At 51.6% G+C, this 17,600-nt stretch overlaps 1 protein-coding gene across 1 annotated transcript; it reads left to right on the forward strand.

The window, feature by feature from the left end:
- Window positions 1–3,005: 3,005 nt before the first annotated feature.
- Window positions 3,006–17,247, forward strand: LOC307091747 (sodium bicarbonate cotransporter 3-like; the record flags this gene model as incomplete). Its single annotated transcript, XM_079759396.1, has 10 exons — window positions 3,006–3,010; window positions 3,159–3,342; window positions 10,351–10,432; window positions 11,393–11,536; window positions 11,802–11,940; window positions 12,706–12,866; window positions 13,318–13,506; window positions 14,553–14,674; window positions 15,959–16,116; window positions 17,160–17,247. Coding segments are annotated over 10 exons (1,272 nt in total), but the record flags the coding sequence as incomplete, so codon positions are not given.
- Window positions 17,248–17,600: the final 353 nt, after the last annotated feature.

Below are 17,600 nucleotides of genomic sequence, written 5' to 3' on the forward strand. Positions count from 1 at the left end.
TCTCTCTCTCTCTCTCTCTCTCTCTCTCTCTCTCTCTCTCTCTCTCTCTCTCTCTCTCTCTCTCTCTCCCCCCTCTCTCTCTCTCTCTCTCTATCTCCCCCAGCTGGTGACGTGCCAGCCCTGCACCCTGCTCCCGGCTCGTGGGCGGGTCTTCAGACCCCGTCTCGCGGCTCTCTCCCTGAACCTCGTCACCCCCGGCTCCGCCCACCGCGCTCCGCGATTGGTCCACCGATACGCCGCTCAAACCAGACGTCACACCAGATGGGCCAGGTGGGTGTGACACATTAAACCGGTCGGAGGCCACTCACAGCTGAAAGGTCCTGGATTTGATTACCAAAGTCCTTGCTGTTGACAATTTGGCACCTTACTGCTGAATATAAGACAAGGCAACTTTATTTATATAGCACTTTTCACACACAAGGCAGATTCAAAGTGCTTCAAATAAAAACATTGTCATACAATAAAATTAAATACTTGAATAAAATAGATATATAAGATATATAGATATAAAATAAAAGCAAAGTAAAAAAAAATGCATTGTAGAAAGTGCAATGTATTTAAGTTTTAGCAGAAAGCGAACAATAAAGTCTTCATAACAAGGAGAATGCATTATGACCCTTACTAGCCGATGTTTGGTGTATAGATGTAGTGACTGAGACCATTATGGTACCATTCAGGCCTGCTCTAAATGTACACCTGGCCCTTCCTCCCAAAGCGCTCCACGACCCGAACCCCCAGAACACCGCGCTCTTCCTGGCCATAAGCCCGCAGGAAGTGTGGGTCCTGTGGTCCTCGCCCAGCTGAGGAGGCTCCTGACTCTGAGTCCTGCCCAGGGGCCTCAGGGGCCGCGACACAACCTGCTGTGACGCCCAACAGGTCCAGCACAGCCAGGACCGGGGCGCAGTACACGCCTTGACCACCGGAGGGCAGCGCCGATCACACTCCTGACTAGACTCGGGAGGTAATGCGGTTTGGCTGGTAACCGGAAGGATGCTGGTCCGATCCCCGTCTCCTACTAGCTGAGTGTCGATGTGTCCCTGAGCAAGACACCTGACTGCTCCCGACGAGCTGGCTGTCGCCATGCGGGTGAATGTGAGGCAATATTGTAAAGCGCTTTGAGTGGCCGCTGGTTAGAAAAGCCCTGTATAAATGCAGTCGCTTTACCGTTTAAGTCGAGGCTTTCCCGAAACTCTGTATCTTTTTACACAGGCTGGATTCCAAAAGTCATTCTACTATTACTATTCACAATTCCTGCTGAATCTCCCGATGTGTTCCTCGGTCTCACTCGCTGATACAGTTGTAATATTGCTGAAACTGCTCGACAAGAAGCTTAATTTGCCGCCGAAATGTGATACCACGCCGCCGTATGGGCACATATAAAAAAGTAATTGGCTAGTCTGAAGGGCTTGAATGGTCGTCATCAACAGTCACCGCACCTTTAATGAAAGATAGGGTCAGAGGAGAGGACGTAACATCAGTGTCTTCTTTTCTTTGACTAATGCCATGGAGCAACAGGAAATAACAAGTGTAACACCTAAACATAGTCTTACTTTCTAAACGTTACGATATCTTCACTTTTAGATTATTTGCAAGTCGATTTTAATTGTCATTTTACATTTGAAAGAATTGTATCGCGTTAATGAATTATTAAGATGAAGTAGGCCTAATGAAGAGAATCAGCACTCCTGTTCTGGACCCGGGACGCAGGGGTCTGGAGGCATGAACAGACAAACTGCTTGTATTTTTCTGCTTCTATCAGAAATAAATCAAACGATTTGGATGATGTTTCAATACAGAATCAATGATCTGAACAAGATGAACAGAGAACTCAAGTTAAAATACGTCTGATGTTGATAGGCTACTAGAGGACGGAGGCTATGCTGCTGATCCATCTGGCTTGGCCACTCCCACGTGTGATGTCACTTTAAGATGGATTTAAAAAGTAATGATTTAATAATGACTAATCAACATCCCACTTGATGGTAAAATACTTAATTATGCGGCGTTTGCTCCAGGCTGTTTGATGTAAGCCCGTATAAACTCTGCTGGGTCCAGAAGTCTTAAGTGATTGGCTATTGGAGAATACCCCCTGCAGAGTCCAGACACCAGCCTGACAGCGGGGCTGGAACGCAGCCTGACAGCGGGGCTGGAACGCAGCCTGACAGCGGGGCTGGAACGCAGCCTTCAAACAGCGAGCTGAGCCCGCCTTATTTTTTTAAAATTTCAATTCAATTTTAGGCAAACATACTCAAACGAAACCGACATTGCATTTAGGCAAGTTTAGAAGTAGTTAATAAGCCACTTTGAAGACTATGGCTATACGTATACAATATAATATATGATTTTGTTTTCATTCAGCAATCAGCTGTAGGCCTACCGTTAATTATCCATCGCTTCCCTGAGCACTTTATATGAGCAGGCCTTAAGGAATGCATTAGAATTGGCTTATCAGTCCAGGTTAAGACCGCTGGACGCCACAGGGGGGAGATATAACACATATCAACAGCTTACCACATAAACCCCTCAAAACACAGCACAATGACACACACACACACACACACCCAAGCATAAACACGCACAACAACACATGAACACATGAACAATAGCACACGCATAAACACACACGCACACACATGCACGATAACATACACATACTTTCAGAATAACACACACACTGAGACACGAATACAAACACACGCACGCGCGCACACACGCACCTGGTAGATTTTGCTTGCGGTGCTCCAAAGGTTTTAGTGTAAGCTAGTCTGAAGTCATCAGTCAGACTCCGCGGGGGGCTCATCATCTTCTGAAGTATCCCACTGTTTTAATTTAGTTAATTAGTTAATGTATAGTCCATGTGAGTGTTGGGAGAATGAGAGACCCTTCAAATATAAAGTTTAGCGCCAGCCTACATTAAGGTCAATCACTCACTGTTTCCATGTGGTCACTTACTATATATATTTATTATATATTATTAACTTACTGTTGATTTTACACACCGAACCATGAGGTGAGTGACATAGCTTGTAGTCCCGCCCACCCGCTCTAACTATTAGTGGAGAGGAAACAAAACCCCGCCCATCTGCTCTACCCGCCGCCTCTATTGGTGGAGAGACAACAGACGCCTCTGTGTGGCAGAGCGCCGCCGTTCCACTCAGAGCGGGGCTTCATGAGGCGGTAGGAGCGGACCGGAGAGCTGACACGTCGAGCGGTTTCACGCTCCTTCAGGATACCGACTCCAGAGAGAGGCGTCCCGGGGTCAGCTCGGACATCAGCCCGGACACCAGCCCGGACATGGCGGAGGAGGCCTGCGAGCAGATGCGCCCTCTCCTCCTCACATCTGTAAGTGTTTTCCTGGCCCTCGCCGCCAACTTCCAAAGTAAAACTGTCCAGAAAGACCAGAGATGGGCCGTTACGGTCCGCTCGGAGGACGCGTTTGGGAGCGAGGTGTTCCAGGTGGCGCCGGGCTTCAGTCCCGGCGGGGATCCGAGCCCTCGTGCTCCTCTTTCTGATCCCCAGACGGGTCGGGTCGCTCCTTTTGTTGTTGAGTAACCACGCGTCTGCCAGGAAGTGAGTCTCTCGTCTCATCTCTGATCACAGGATGGGGATGGGGGTGTGGGACACAATGGGCGACATGTGCTCCTGGTCCCGGGTCCCCAAGCCACGGGACCCGGGACCACAGCCAAGGGACGCGGTCTCTCCCACCCGGTGGGGTACGGTGGAGGACGAGGATCTTTGTCTCCAAAGTTGGCTCGTGGGATCGTTTTGTGTAGATGGGTCCTTTCCCTTTAGAGATGGTGCCGACCTGTTGGGCAGTTCTGTGGTGATAATGATGTTTGAAGCGCGTTGGGATTAACTTGTAACGACCTGCCTCGTTACATCTCCCCAAATCAAATCAGTCGAATTGGTCAAAGTAGCTGTCTGCTCGCTTTGACTCATCTGCGTATTTGTTTGTGTGTGTGTGTGTGTGTGTGTGTGTGTGTGTGTGTGTGTGTGTGTGTGAGCGTGTGCGTGCGTGCGTGTGTGTGTGTGTGTGCGGTTTACAACTGAATATTGCGTTATCAGAAGCCATTTCAAATACTTTCGTCGTCTTAGTTTTAAAAGGAAATCCTATTAGTCCAAAGTGTTAATTAAAGTGTAATGAGGCGATAGTACCTGAGATGATGTTGACCAAGTTGTGGAAATCGTCATGGGGACATTTAACATGTTTGGGGTTATATTTGTGTAAGGCTGATTTCAGACAGGATGTCACATCGGCCCACTTCTCTATTAAGAACCAGTTTGGTCTATTTATAAACAGGTGGGGGAACCCCTTCGAGGGGGTCATTTGGTCAAATCCGGGTCATTTGGTCAAAAGTAACTTTCCAGAACTTTCCCAACCCCTTTCCCAACCAGTCTGTTGTGATGCCAGTCTGAGCCGAAGAGTTGGCGTCAACACAGGACGCTCGTCTTCTGACAGCAGCGTTGACCCTACAGCCTCCTGGTCCTGGTTCTGATTGGATGACAGCTGACCGGGTCTGGTTCTGATTGGATGACAGTTGATCAGGTCTGGTTCTGACTGGATGACAGCTGACCAGTCTGGTTCTGATTGGATTGGCCGGGTCTGGTTCTGATTGGATGACAGTTGATCAGGTCTGGTTCTGATTGGATGACAGCTGACTGGGTCTGGTTCTGATTGGATGTCAGTTGATCATGTCTGGTTCTGATTGGATGACAGCTGACTGGGTCTGGTTCTGATTGGATGTCAGTTGATCATGTCTGGTGCTGATTGGATGACAGTTGGCCTGGGTCTGGTTCTGATTGGATGTCAGTTGATCGGGTCTGGTTCTGATTGGATGACAGCTGACCGGGTCTGGTTCTGATTGGATGACAGCTGACCGGGTCTGGTTCTGATTGGATGACAGCTGACCGGGTCTGGTGGTCTGTGGTGGGGCCTGGTCGCCATGGTGATCTGGTGGACTGGAGCTCTCTAACAGGGTCTAGCTAAGACTCTAACGGTCTGTTGGTTTCTAGTTCTGTACAGATCTGGACCAGGTCTCTAGGAAGCCCTGGTTTAGACTCATGGTCTGACTGAGGACGTCACCCCCAACCCCCGTTCATGAGGCTGCTGTGATTGGCCCCCCCCCCTCACTCTGGCCCCTCCTCTGCGCTGCACGTGATTGGTTATGATTAGTTGTAGTTCCTTCAGATTGGCCCGTTTGGAAAGAGGACCTCCATCACACAGACAGACAGACAGACAGACAGACAGACACTGTGAGGATTAACCATGCTTTGCTACGATGTGGTCGATTTTGTCAGCGTGACTGGATCCTGCCGTGAGGCCCCGTGTGATGGCAGAGGCTTCACTCAGCCTCACACCTGGGGGATGAAGAGGGCCCACTGAAGAGTGATGTTATCGGTCTCAGGGAGGGCTCCCCCACCTCTGGGGCCCCCGACACCAGGGGCACCAGGGGCCGGCGTTCCGTCAGGGACCCAGCGGCTCCGGGGTGCGCTCAGCGTGGTCCCGGGTCAGGACTGAGGGCTGGTGGTCCTCACGTGGTCCCGGGTCAGGGTGGTGGTCTATACGGGGCCCGGGGCCGGATCGCGGGGTGCGTTGCCATGTCCTCTGAGGGGTAGTCGTAGCGGGGCAGGGAGCGGTGATCCATGTGTGTGCACCTCCGCCCGATTCATGGATCACTTCCAAGAGCAGCGGAGTCTGGCGCTCACGAGACGGGCCCCGGGCCGGACCGCCGAGCTATTCATAGACCCGCGTGCCGGGTCCTGCCGTCTTACCACGCAGCGGTTCTCAACCGGCGGCTCGCGGGCCAGGGCGGGTCCCAGCAGGGGACGAGGCGAAGCCAGCGTAAATGTTTCACTAACTTGTTCTGAACACGCGTTAGGTATTCATTCAGTTATTAGTGTGTCTGAGGACAGAAAATGGGCTCCGAAAACACTGTGTTGATGAGCGGTATACATGGAGAAGTGTTAACGATCACTTTGTTGGCATGGTAATGAATAAGTATTGCTCATTTTACTGTACGGAATTGTTCCCCGACGCACTGTGAATAGACAGCGATTCTGAGTTTACATTCAGTTGTTAGTTAAGCAGCCTTTTTTGTTTGTTGGTTTCCGGTTTCTAATCGACAATGTTTTACTTTGTGACGAGTGTTTCATTAGTTCCAAATGGTTTTACACAATAAATATATATATTTCAGCCCATATGTTGTCTGTGAACCCTGGAAACAGAAAGTGGCCTCATTTTGTTAACTCAAACAAAGCCTTTTTAATCCTTTAAATATTTGAAACCTCTTTCTCCGAAGGAAAACTGTGGATCAAACACACACTCAAATGTTTGAGTGTGTGTAAAGACCTTTTTAATTCACATTAGTCAATGTACTTACCAAGGTCCAAACCACAACTCAAAAGATACAACCAGACACACTGGTGTTTGAGTGTCAGTCTTGTGATTCAGGATTCGTATGTGTTATGGGTGTCCTTCCTCCTCGCTTCATGACCGTAACTGGATCTGAACCAAGTCATGGTGATGCTAGACTATCTTCAGGGAGAACCTGGTGGTCTCTGCAGTGTCTTTCTGTCCGTCTGTCTGTCTGTCTGTGATGTAATTGAGCCATCATGAGATGACTGAAGTGTCACCAAAGTCATTTAATTTGATTCTCCTTTGTAGTAGCATAACGCCAGCACTTAACCTCAGTAGCTAGCATAGCGCCAACGCTTAAGCTCAGTAGCTAGCATAGCACCAGCACTAAACATCAGTAGCTAGCATAGCGCCAGCACTAAACCTCAGTATCTAGCATAGCGCCAGCACTAAACCTCAGTAGCTAGCATTGCGCCAGCGCTAAACCTCAGGAGCTAGCATAGCGCCAGCAGTAGCTAGCCTGCTGCCGGCAGTTACTGTGAGCCTGGGAATGCCTTCTAGAAATGTTAACGTGATTAGCGAGCTAGCCTGGGTAAACCTGGGCTGAATGGGCTGTGATGCGGTCTGGGGGAAGGCTGTGACGCCCGTATGCTAGGTGTGTGCGTGTAGGAAGCCACCCAACGCCGTTGCTATTATGCTACTTCAACGGTATGTAAATCTCTGCTAGCTTAGTGGCCGGCTATTGGCTAGGTGAGCGCAGGAACACAGAGAAGCTAATCTGTCTGCCTTCACACACCGGCCGCATTCCAATAGAACCCCCTCCCCTGGGCACCACAGCCCGGCGGTTTCTGACCCTTTTCAAACTTTGAACTTGCATTAATTACACACAGGCGGATCGAATGGTTTGTCGTGGTTTGTGATGATGAACTCCTATGATTGGAGTGGTTCTGACAGAGCTTTGTGTTGTGGAGGGAGGAACACTGTTTTCAGACTACGGAGATAGCTGTAGAGCTCTCTCTTCAGCAGTAGCAGTGTGAATGAGCAGGAGATGGATTTCTTTTATGAGCTGAACCCACACAGGAGCCGGTTCACTGCTGGACAGGATCTCTTTAATGACATAACTGCTTTAGCGCTAGCCTGACAAGCTAAATGTCAAACATGGTTAGTTTAGTGATACCTCACTAATGGTGGCCGTCTTTGGCCTTTTCTACGGCCATAAATACCTTCTCTTGTGGGGACTTTGGCAAGATGTCAGGATGTTTGGACCGTGGGACAAAGTGAGTTGTCCCGCTCTCTTATTCATGAGCAAAGCGCACGCTTTAAGATCAACATGAAACGCCACTTAAGCTACTGGTCGTAGTAAACATTTGTCCGGATGAATCTTAACTGTCTGCAGTGCTGACCTGCTGTTGGTATTTAAATAAGCACCGTCTCAGAGTAAATATACTGGGCAGCCTCTATGTAAATCACGTGGTTGTTAGCTGTTGCTCACTCTATGGTCGCAACAGGAAGGAGACTGTGTGATGTTCTCCCTCTCTGTCTGTCTGACTTCCTGTCCATCTGTCTGTCTGCCTGTCCGTCTGTCATAATCTAGCTGTCTTTCTGTCATGATCTCTCTCTCTCTCACTGACCTGATCTGTCTTTGTGTCTGGCTATCTATAAACCCTTTCACACATTCAGACATTCATCCTACCTTCTCCTTAATGACCTGTCTGTGAACTGTCTAACCCCGACCTGCTCCTTAATAACCTGTCTCTGTACTGTCTAACCCCTAGCTGCCTCTTAATGACCTGTCTATGTACTGTCTAACCCGTACCTGCTCCTTAATGACCTGTCTCTGTACTGTCTAACCCCTACCTGCTCCTTAATGACCTGTCTATGTACTGTCTAACCCCTACCTGCTATGCACCATCTACAGCGTATGGAAAGCCTTCAGTGACTTTCGGATCGTTTCCCCAGCAGTCAGAGATCGAGCTCTCTCTCCGGAACCGGAGAATGACCCAGAGCTCTGGATGCTGCGGAATGAATGGATGAATGCCAATTTTGCTATTCAAATGGCCGGGATTCCGATAAAATGGTAAAAGGGGAAGTGAGGAAGAGGAAGTGTAACGATAGATTCTACTAGCTGTAGTTTCCCCGTCAGCATCCTTGAGCCGGATGCCTCCTCGCCCCCGCCTGCTCCTTCCTGTGTCCTCGCTGTGGCGCTGTGAGCTATGGCCCATGGCCTGTGTTGCCGTGAGGGAGGCCCTCAGCCTCCTCTGAGGGAGCTCTCCTCCTCCTCTGAGGGAGCTCTCCTCCTCCTCTGAGGGAGCTCTCCTCCTCCTCATCTCTCTCCCCTGGCAGGATGTCTCCTCACGTCTCCTCGACAACGCTCCCGCATCGCGTCACAACACAGTGCCTTCTGGGTAGCACCTTGGCTCCTAGCTCAGGGTCGGGCCTGATGGGACTCCCAGTCCATCCCATAATATCCCAGTTACATATAGACAAGTTAGACGCTTTCATCCAGAGTGAGGGAATTAGAGCAGGTAGGGGTTAGACAGTACAGAGACAGGTCATTAAGGAGCAGGTAGGGGTTAGACAGTACAGAAACAGGTCATTAAGGAGCAGGTAGGGGTTAGACAGTACAGAGACAGGTCATTAAGGAGCAGGTAGGGGTTAGACAATACAGAGACAGGTCATTAAGGAGCAGGTAGGGGTTAGACAGTATAGAGACTGGTCATTAAGGAGCAGGTAGGGGTTAGACAGTATAGAGACTGGTCATTAAGGAGCAGGTAGGGGTTAGACAGTACAGAGACAGGTCATTAAGGAGCAGGTAGGGGTTAGACAATACAGAGACAGGTCATTAAGGAGCAGGTAGGGGTGAGACAGTACAGAGACAGGTCATTAAGGAGCAGGTAGGGGTGAGACAGTACAGAGACAGGTCATTAAGGAGCAGGTAGGGGTTAGACAGTATAGAGACTGGTCATTAAGGAGCAGGTAGGGGTTAGACAGTACAGAGACAGGTCATTACGGAGCAGGTAGGGGTTAGACAGTACAGAGACAGGTCATTAAGGAGCAGGTAGGTGTTAGACAGTACAGAGACAGGTCATTAAGGAGCAGGTAGGGGTTAGACAGTACAGAGACTGGTCATTAAGAGGCAGGTAGGGGTTAGACAGTACAGAGACAGGTCATTAAGGAGCAGGTAGGGGTTAGACAGTACAGAGACCGGTCATTAAGGAGCGGGTAGGGGTTAGACAGTACAGAGACAGGTCATTAAGGAGCAGGTAGGGGTTAGACAGTACAGAGACAGGTCATTAAGGAGCGGGTAGGGGTTAGACAGTACAGAGACAGGTCATTAGAGCAGGTAGGGGTTAGACAGTACAGAGACATGCCATTAAGGAGCAGGTAGGGGTTAGACATTACAGAGCCAGGTCATTAAGGAGCAGGTAGGGGTTAGACAGTACAGAGACAGGCCATTAAGAGGCAGGTAGGGGTTAGACAGTACAGAGACAGGTCATTAAGGAGCAGGTAGGGGTTAGACAGTGCAGAGACAGGTCAAACTGTCTCGCTTTCAGGCATCTTGTTGTTTGGTCGTACTGTTTAAATGAAGTTTCCCTTGATCAGCCAGTATGCTGTGAACGTTTGGTCAACAACCAGCCGTTCCTGTCACTTCCTGTGTGCTCCTCCCCCTTCCTGTGTTAGGGCGGGTGTGTTTGGTTTGGGCGGGGCTTCTGTGTTTGTTGAGGCAGCGTGTTCGAGCCCAACAGGGTGACTGACCGGTCGGGCGCAGGTGGGGTTTTAACAAGGTTTGCTCTGCTGTCTCTTTAACCGCAGTACGGTAACCGGACGCTGGTCGATGTCATTCCTGTGTGTGTCTCTGTCGGGGTATCTATTGTGGGCTTTAATGCCCCAACCCAAAGCCTTGCGTACTCACAGTTAATTGTTTGGTTCTTTCCTTGTGTGTGTGTGTGTGTGTGTGTGTGTGTGTGTGTGTGTGTGTGTGTGTGCGTGTGCAGGGGAATGATGAGGAGGCGCTGGTGGACCTGGGGAAGACCAGCTCCACACTCCACACCAACTTCGAGAAGGAGGAGCTGGAGAGTGAGTCAGTCAGTCCTTCAGTCAGTCCTTCAGTCAGTCCTTCAGTCAGTCCTTCAGTCAGTCCTTCAGTCAGTCCTTCAGTCAGTCAGGCAGTCAGTCAGTCCTTCAGTCAGTCCTTCAGTCAGTCAGGCAGTCAGTGAGTCAGTCAGTCAGTCAGTCCTTCAGTCAGTCCTTCAGTCAGTCCTTCAGTCAGTCCTTCAGTCAGTCAGGCAGTCAGTGAGTCAGGCAGTCAGTCAGTCCTTCAGTCAGTCCTTCAGAAGGTCAGTCAGTCAGTCAGTGAGTCAGTCAGTCAGTCAGTCCTTCAGTCAGTCCTTCAGTCAGTCCTTCAGTCAGTCCTTCAGTCAGTCAGGCAGTCAGTGAGTCAGGCAGTCAGTCAGTCCTTCAGTCAGTCCTTCAGTCAGTCCTTCAGTCAGTCAGTCAGTCCTTCAGTCAGTCAGTCAGTCAGTCAGTCATGCAGTCCTTCAGTCATGCAGTCGTTCAGTCAGTCAGTCAGTCAGTCAGTCAGTCAGTCCTTCAGTCAGTCAGTCCTTCAGTCAGTCAGTCAGTCAGTCAGTCAGTCAGTCCTTCAGGCAGTCAGTCCTTCAGTCAGTCAGTCATGCAGTCAGTCAGTCATGCAGTCAGTCAGTCCTTCAGTGAGTCAGTCAGTCAGTCACTCACATCCACTCCCACCCACCCGTGCGTGCCGGTGATACTGGAGTGTGAGACGCCCTCAGGTCAGCCTGGACCTCTCCCTGAGTCTCTACTTCTTCTCCTCCTGCTCTTCAGAGAAGGATTGGTGCTTAGTGTGAGATCCACTCACCTAACTAACCCAGTGGTACTGACTCAGTACTGACCCAGTGGTACTGACTCAGTACTGACCCAGTGGTACTGACTCAGTACTGACCCTGACTCAGTACTGACCCAGTGGTACTGACTCAGTACTAACACAGTGGTACTGACTCAGTGGTACTGACTCCTCAGGTCACAGGGCCGTCTATGTGGGCTTGCACGTGCCGATGGGTCGGCAGAGTAGGAGGAGACACCGTCACCGTGGCAACAAGCATCACAGGAAGAGACGAGAGCGCAGCCCCGACCACGAGGACGGCCGGGAGTCACCGAGCAACGGTAGGACCAGACCCCCATCTAGACTACCGTCGGAATACACCCCCAACGACGGACTAGGTCTAGACATATCAATATATTAGATAATCCTGAGCATAGTATTCAGAATGAGGACCATGTGGTGCATTGGACTGCAGTGCATCCTACCGCCGACCTCTGGCCCTGACTCTGACCTCTGACGCTGACCTCCGGCCCTGACCCTGACCTCTGACGCTGACCCCCGGCCCTGACCCTGACCTCTGACGCTGACCCCCGGCCCTGCCCCCAGACACGCCGTCCCAGAGGGTGCAGTTCATCCTGGGGATGGACGACGACGACGAGGAGCACGTCCCCCATGACCTGTTCACCGAGCTGGACGAGCTGGCCTTCAGGGACGGCCAGGGCCAGGAGTGGAAGGAGACCGCCAGGTGAGCAGCAGGCTGCCCTGACTCACAATAAGTCAGGATGTTGATAGAACCAAGCACTAACCATCACTAGGTTAACCCGTTCCCCGTATGCAACACAGATAACTAGGATAAGACGCCACACCATGCTAAGTTCTGTTTTGAAGTGTATTGGTTGTTGGTGTGTTGGGGTGTCAGGTGATGGGTGACATCAGGTGTATTGATTGACTCTTTCTTGTATTGATTGATTGTTCGGTTACTGATTGATTGTTCTTTTATTGGTTGGTTGTTGGAGTGTTGGGGTGTAAGCGGATGGGTGACATCAGGTGTATTGATTGACTGTTCGTTTATTGATTGACAATTTGTGTATTGATTGACTGTTCGTTTGTTGATTGACTGTTCGTTTGTTGATTGACTGTTCGTTTGTTGATTGACTGTTCGTTTGTTGATTGACTGTTCGTTTGTTGATTGACTGTTTGTTTATTGGTTTGTTGACTGTTCGTTAATCGATTGACTGTTTGTTTATTGGTTGACTGTTCGTATATTGGTTGGTTGACTGTTTGTTTATTGGTTGACTGTTTGTTTATTTATTGATTGTTCGTTTATTTATTGATTGGTCGTTTATTGATTGATTGTTTATTTATTGATTGTTCTTTTATTGATTGACTGTTTGTTTATTGGTTTGTTGACTGTTCGTTTATCAATTGACTGTTTGTTTATTTATTGATTGGTAGTTTATTGATAGATTGTTTGTTTATTGATTGTTCGCTGATTGGTTGCTGGCTGCAGGTGGCTGAAGTTCGAGGAGGACGTTGAGGACGGGGGCGAGCGCTGGAGTAAGCCCTACGTGGCCACGCTGTCGCTGCACAGCCTGTTCGAGCTGCGCTCCTGCATCACCAACGGCACCGTGCTGCTGGACATGAGGGCCGGCACGCTGGAGGAGATCGCAGGTCCGTGGGCAGCGCGTCGTTAGCACTCTGGAGCTGGACTGGACCGGAACCCAGTGTTCTGAGGGCCAACCTGTCCTCCAGTCTTCAACTCGGACTCTTGGGCCTCCGCCTTTGGACCTCACAGACATGGCGGCTGACGTGACATGACCTCACAGACATGGCGGCTGACGTGACCTCGACCTCACAGACATGGCGGCGGACGTGACCTCGACCTCACAGACATGGCGGCGGACGTGACCTCGACCTCACAGACATGGCGGCGGACGTGACCTCGACCTCACAGACATGGCGGCGGACGTGACCTCGACCTCACAGACATGGCGGCTGACTTCTGTGTGACCTTACAGTCATGGCGGCTGACGTGACCTCACAGACCTGGTGGCTGACGTCACCTCGACCTCACAGACATGGCGGCTGACCTGTGTGTGTGTGTGTGTGTGTGTCCCTACAGACATGGTGATTGACAGCATGCTGGCGTCGGGGCAGCTGGAGGCGGGGGCGGAGGACAAGGTGAAGGAGGCCATGTTGAAGCGCCACCACCACCAGAACGAGAAGAAGCTGAGCAACCGCATCCCCCTTGTACGCTCCTTCGCTGACATCGGCAAGAGGCAGTCAGACCCCCACCTGCTGGAACGCAACGGTGAGAGAGAGGGAGGGGGAGGGAGAGAGAGAGAGGGAAAGGGGGAGAGGGAGAGGGAGGGAGGGAGAGAAAGGGAGAGAGGGGGAGGGAGAGGGGGAGAGAGAGGGAGAGAGGGGGAGGGAGGGAGGGAGAGAGAGGGAGGGAGAGAGAGAGAGAGTGAGAGAGGGGGAGGTGGAGGAGGTGGGAGAGAGAGAGAGGGAGAGAGAGAGGGAGAGAGAGAGGGAGAGGAGGAGGGAGAGGGGGAGAGAGAGAGAGGGAAAGGGGGAGAGAGAGAGGGGAGGAGGAGGGAGAGGGGGAGAGAGAGAGAGGGAGAGAGGTAGGGGGAGGAGGAGGGAGAGGGGGAGAGAGAGAGAGGGAGAGAGGTAGGGGGAGGAGGAGGGAGAGGGGGAGAGAGAGAGGGAGAGAGGTAGGGGGAGGAGGAGGGAGAGGGGGAGGGAGGGAGAGAGAGAGGGGGAGGGAGAGAGAGAGAAAGGGGGGAGGGGGAGGGAGGGAGAGAGAGAGAGAGAGAGAGAGAGGGGTTGGGATTGCTGTTGGGGTTTGGTTTTTGTCCCTGCTCTGTTCTGCAAGAGAGTTGTGTGACCCTGTGATAACATCTAATGAACACACACACACACACACACACACACACACACACACACACACACACACACACACACACACACACACACACACACACACACACACACACACATCTCAGCGCTTTAGGGGAAACTGAGCTGAATCAGAGTGTTTGCTTCCTGCTTCCTGTTTCCCGTGAGTGTACAGGAAGCTGTGCGACCCCGCGGGGTGTGATAGCATTCAATGAACCCTCATTAATAAGCACCTCCTTCCAGTCCGCACCTCGAACCCCGTGACCCGGGCCCTCCTCCTCCCTGCTCCTCAATCCTCCTCCTCAACCCTCCTCTCTTCTCTTACGTCCTCCTCCCTTTTCCTCCCCCCCATCCCGACTCTGGTCTCCTCCCGTTCTCCTCCCCCTGTGCCCTCCTCCTCCTCCCCCATTCTCCTCCCGTTCTCCTCCTCCTGTCTCCTCCTCCCTCCTCCTTTAGGTACAGGTCTGCTGGCGTCTCCCCAGTCGGCCCCTGGGAACCTGGACCAAAGCAAGGTCCTGGAGGGCCGCGGTACCCCAGGAGGAGGGAGCAGAGAGAACAGCACTGTGGACTTCAGCAAGGTATCGCCTCCCCCTCCTCCCCCTTCTTCTCAGTAAAGCCAAATCCGAGGACAGATATAGTCTACGGAAATACATGCTGATCAGCCCGTGCCTCTCTCTTGGATTAAATAATCGTACTATCGACACAACTCTACGCCTCCCACTCACCCTGAACCCCTCCCACTCACCCTAAACCCCTCCCACTCAGCGTAAACCCCTCCCACTCACCGTAAACCCCTCCCACTCACCGTAAACCCCTCCCACTCACCCTAAACCCCTCCCACTCACCCTTAACCCCTCCCACTTACCACTAAACCCTCCCACTCACCCTAAACCCCTCCCACTCACCCTTAACCCCTCCCACTCACCCTTAACCCCTCCCACTCACCCTGAACCCCTCCCACTCACCGTAAACCCCTCCCACTCACCCTAAACCCCTCCCACTTACCAGTAACCCCTCCCACCCAGCTAAGCTCACTAGTTGTCGTCACTCAGTTGCACAGACCGTAAGAGGACCGAACTGCTATCTAGTCTTTATGTAAAGGAGAGGTTTCAATCTTACACATTGCGACTTTAAGATAATAGTAATGAAAACAAACTTGTCTCGAGTCCCACTGAGGGCGTCGGCATCGGTGTCGACCACGATGCAGGGAGGACCTGAGGGCTGTCAGGTTGAATCCCTCACAGGTCCTGAGCGGCCTTCCCTCTGTCCTGTCTTCTGCCCTGGTTGACCCACGGCTGCTCTGTGTCTCCAGCAGGACTGTCACTGTAGTTGTGGTTCCCTGAGGCGGAGGCCTATCGTAAGTTCAGCCCCCTGTCTGTCACTGGCTGTGGACCAATCGGTGTCCTCCGTGTTGTGACAGTGTTGCCGTGACTCTGGCCATGTGTCTCCGATCAACTGAAGTGTGTGGAGTCTAGTGTTGTTGTTGTTGTTGTCGGTGTTGTTGTGATGAACCCTGGTACGAGATGGCTTCATAATGGGCCTCCTACTGGTGGAGGAGGAGGGGTTGGCGGCTCGCGGTAGGGCTAAGTGCTTTGTTATTTGTGCTTTGTGTTTTTTTTTGTTTTTACGTGTTATATATTTTGAAGATTTAGAAAGAAACCATTATTTTTCCTCTCCAATAGAAATGGCCTCAGTAGCTACGAGTAGGGCAGGAGACGGAGAGGGCATCTATCAGGAGTCACTCAGCTTTGGAAAATTAGTTTAGGGGAATAGATCAAAGCAGGAGTCCCTGTTTTGACCGTGGTTGAACCTGTTTGTGTGTGTCTGTGTGTGTGTCTGTGTGTGTGTGCGTGTGCGTCCAGGTCGATATGAACTTCATGAAGAAGATCCCCCCCGGGGCAGAGGCCTCCAACGTCCTGGTGGGGGAGGTGGACTTCCTGGACCGACCAATCATAGCCTTCGTCAGGCTGTCCCCAGCCGTCCTGCTGACGGGCCTCACAGAGGTCCCGGTCCCCACCAGGTCTGAGACACGCACCCCTCCCCGAAGGCTAACACAGACACACCCCCCGAAGGCTAACACAGACACACCCCCCCGAAGGCTAACACAGACACACAGCCCCGAAGGCTAACACAGACACAGCCCCCCGAAGGCCAACACACAGACACACAACCCCCAGAAGTCTAACACACAGACACACAACCCCCAAAAGTCTAGCACACAGACAGCATCCCCCTGAAGTGTAGCACACAGACAAAGGCCCCCCCAAAGCCTCACAAACAGACACACACACGCCCAAAGTACCACCAACATAGAAACACAACCACAGGACACCACAAGGCTCACACATCAACATAGACTTTTGGGGGACCTGTTTCTGTGGTTCTAACACACCAACATAGAGATGCGCACACACACACACACACACACACACACACACACACACACACACACACACACACACACACACACACACACACACACACACACACACACACACACACACACACACACACACACACAGGTCCCCCCAAAGTCTAACACACCAACATAGAGCCACACACCCAGGTCCCCCCAAAGTCTAACACACCAACATAGAGACACACACACACACAGGTCCCCACAAAGTGTCACACACCAACATGGAATCACAGACACCGGTCCCCACAAAGTGTCACACACCAACATAGAGACACACACACACAGGTCCCCCCAAAGTCTAACACACCAACATAGAGACACACACACACACAGGTCCCCACAAAGTGTCACACACCAACATAGAGACACACACACACAGGTCCCCCCAAAGTCTAACACACCAACATAGAGACACACACACACAGGTCCCCCCAAAGTGTCACACACCAACATGGAATCACAGACACCGGTCCCCACAAAGTGTCATTCACCAACATAGAGAGACACACACACAGGTCCCCACAAAGTGTCACACACACACAGGTCCCCACAAAGTGTCACGCACCAACATAGAGACACACACACACCGGCCGACCTGGCCGCGGGTGCGGGCGGTGGCTGACGTCGTTCTCCCTGTTGTCCAGGTTCCTCTTCCTGCTCCTGGGGCCGTTCGGGAAGGGCCCGCAGTACCACGAGATCGGGCGCTCCATCGCCACGCTGATGACAGACGAGGTGTGGCCCCTCCCCTCACTGTGGGGGCCTCCATCCACACCGCCCGAGCCAACCACAGACCCCCCCCCCTGCTCCGTCACCATGGAGATAGATCAGTCAGACGCAGTAGAAACACAGACTGCTGGCAACCATTAGAAGACTTAATAAAAAGTAGTCAACACATATTGCACTGCGGTTATACTTATAGTCTGTCTGTCTGTCTCTCTGTCTGTGGTCCTCTCTTTCTCCTGCTTCACTCTCTCACTACATCGGCTTCTTTGGCACGGAGAACTTTGACATTAATAACAAGGAGAGTGTAACTTACTAGTAGCACAAACTAAAGATCTCTCTCTCTCTCTCTCTCTCCCTCCCTC

Source organism: Pollachius pollachius (assembly GCF_949987615.1).
Source record: "Pollachius pollachius genome assembly, contig: scaffold_435, whole genome shotgun sequence".
In the NCBI taxonomy this organism is placed as follows: Eukaryota; Metazoa; Chordata; class Actinopteri; order Gadiformes; family Gadidae; genus Pollachius; species Pollachius pollachius.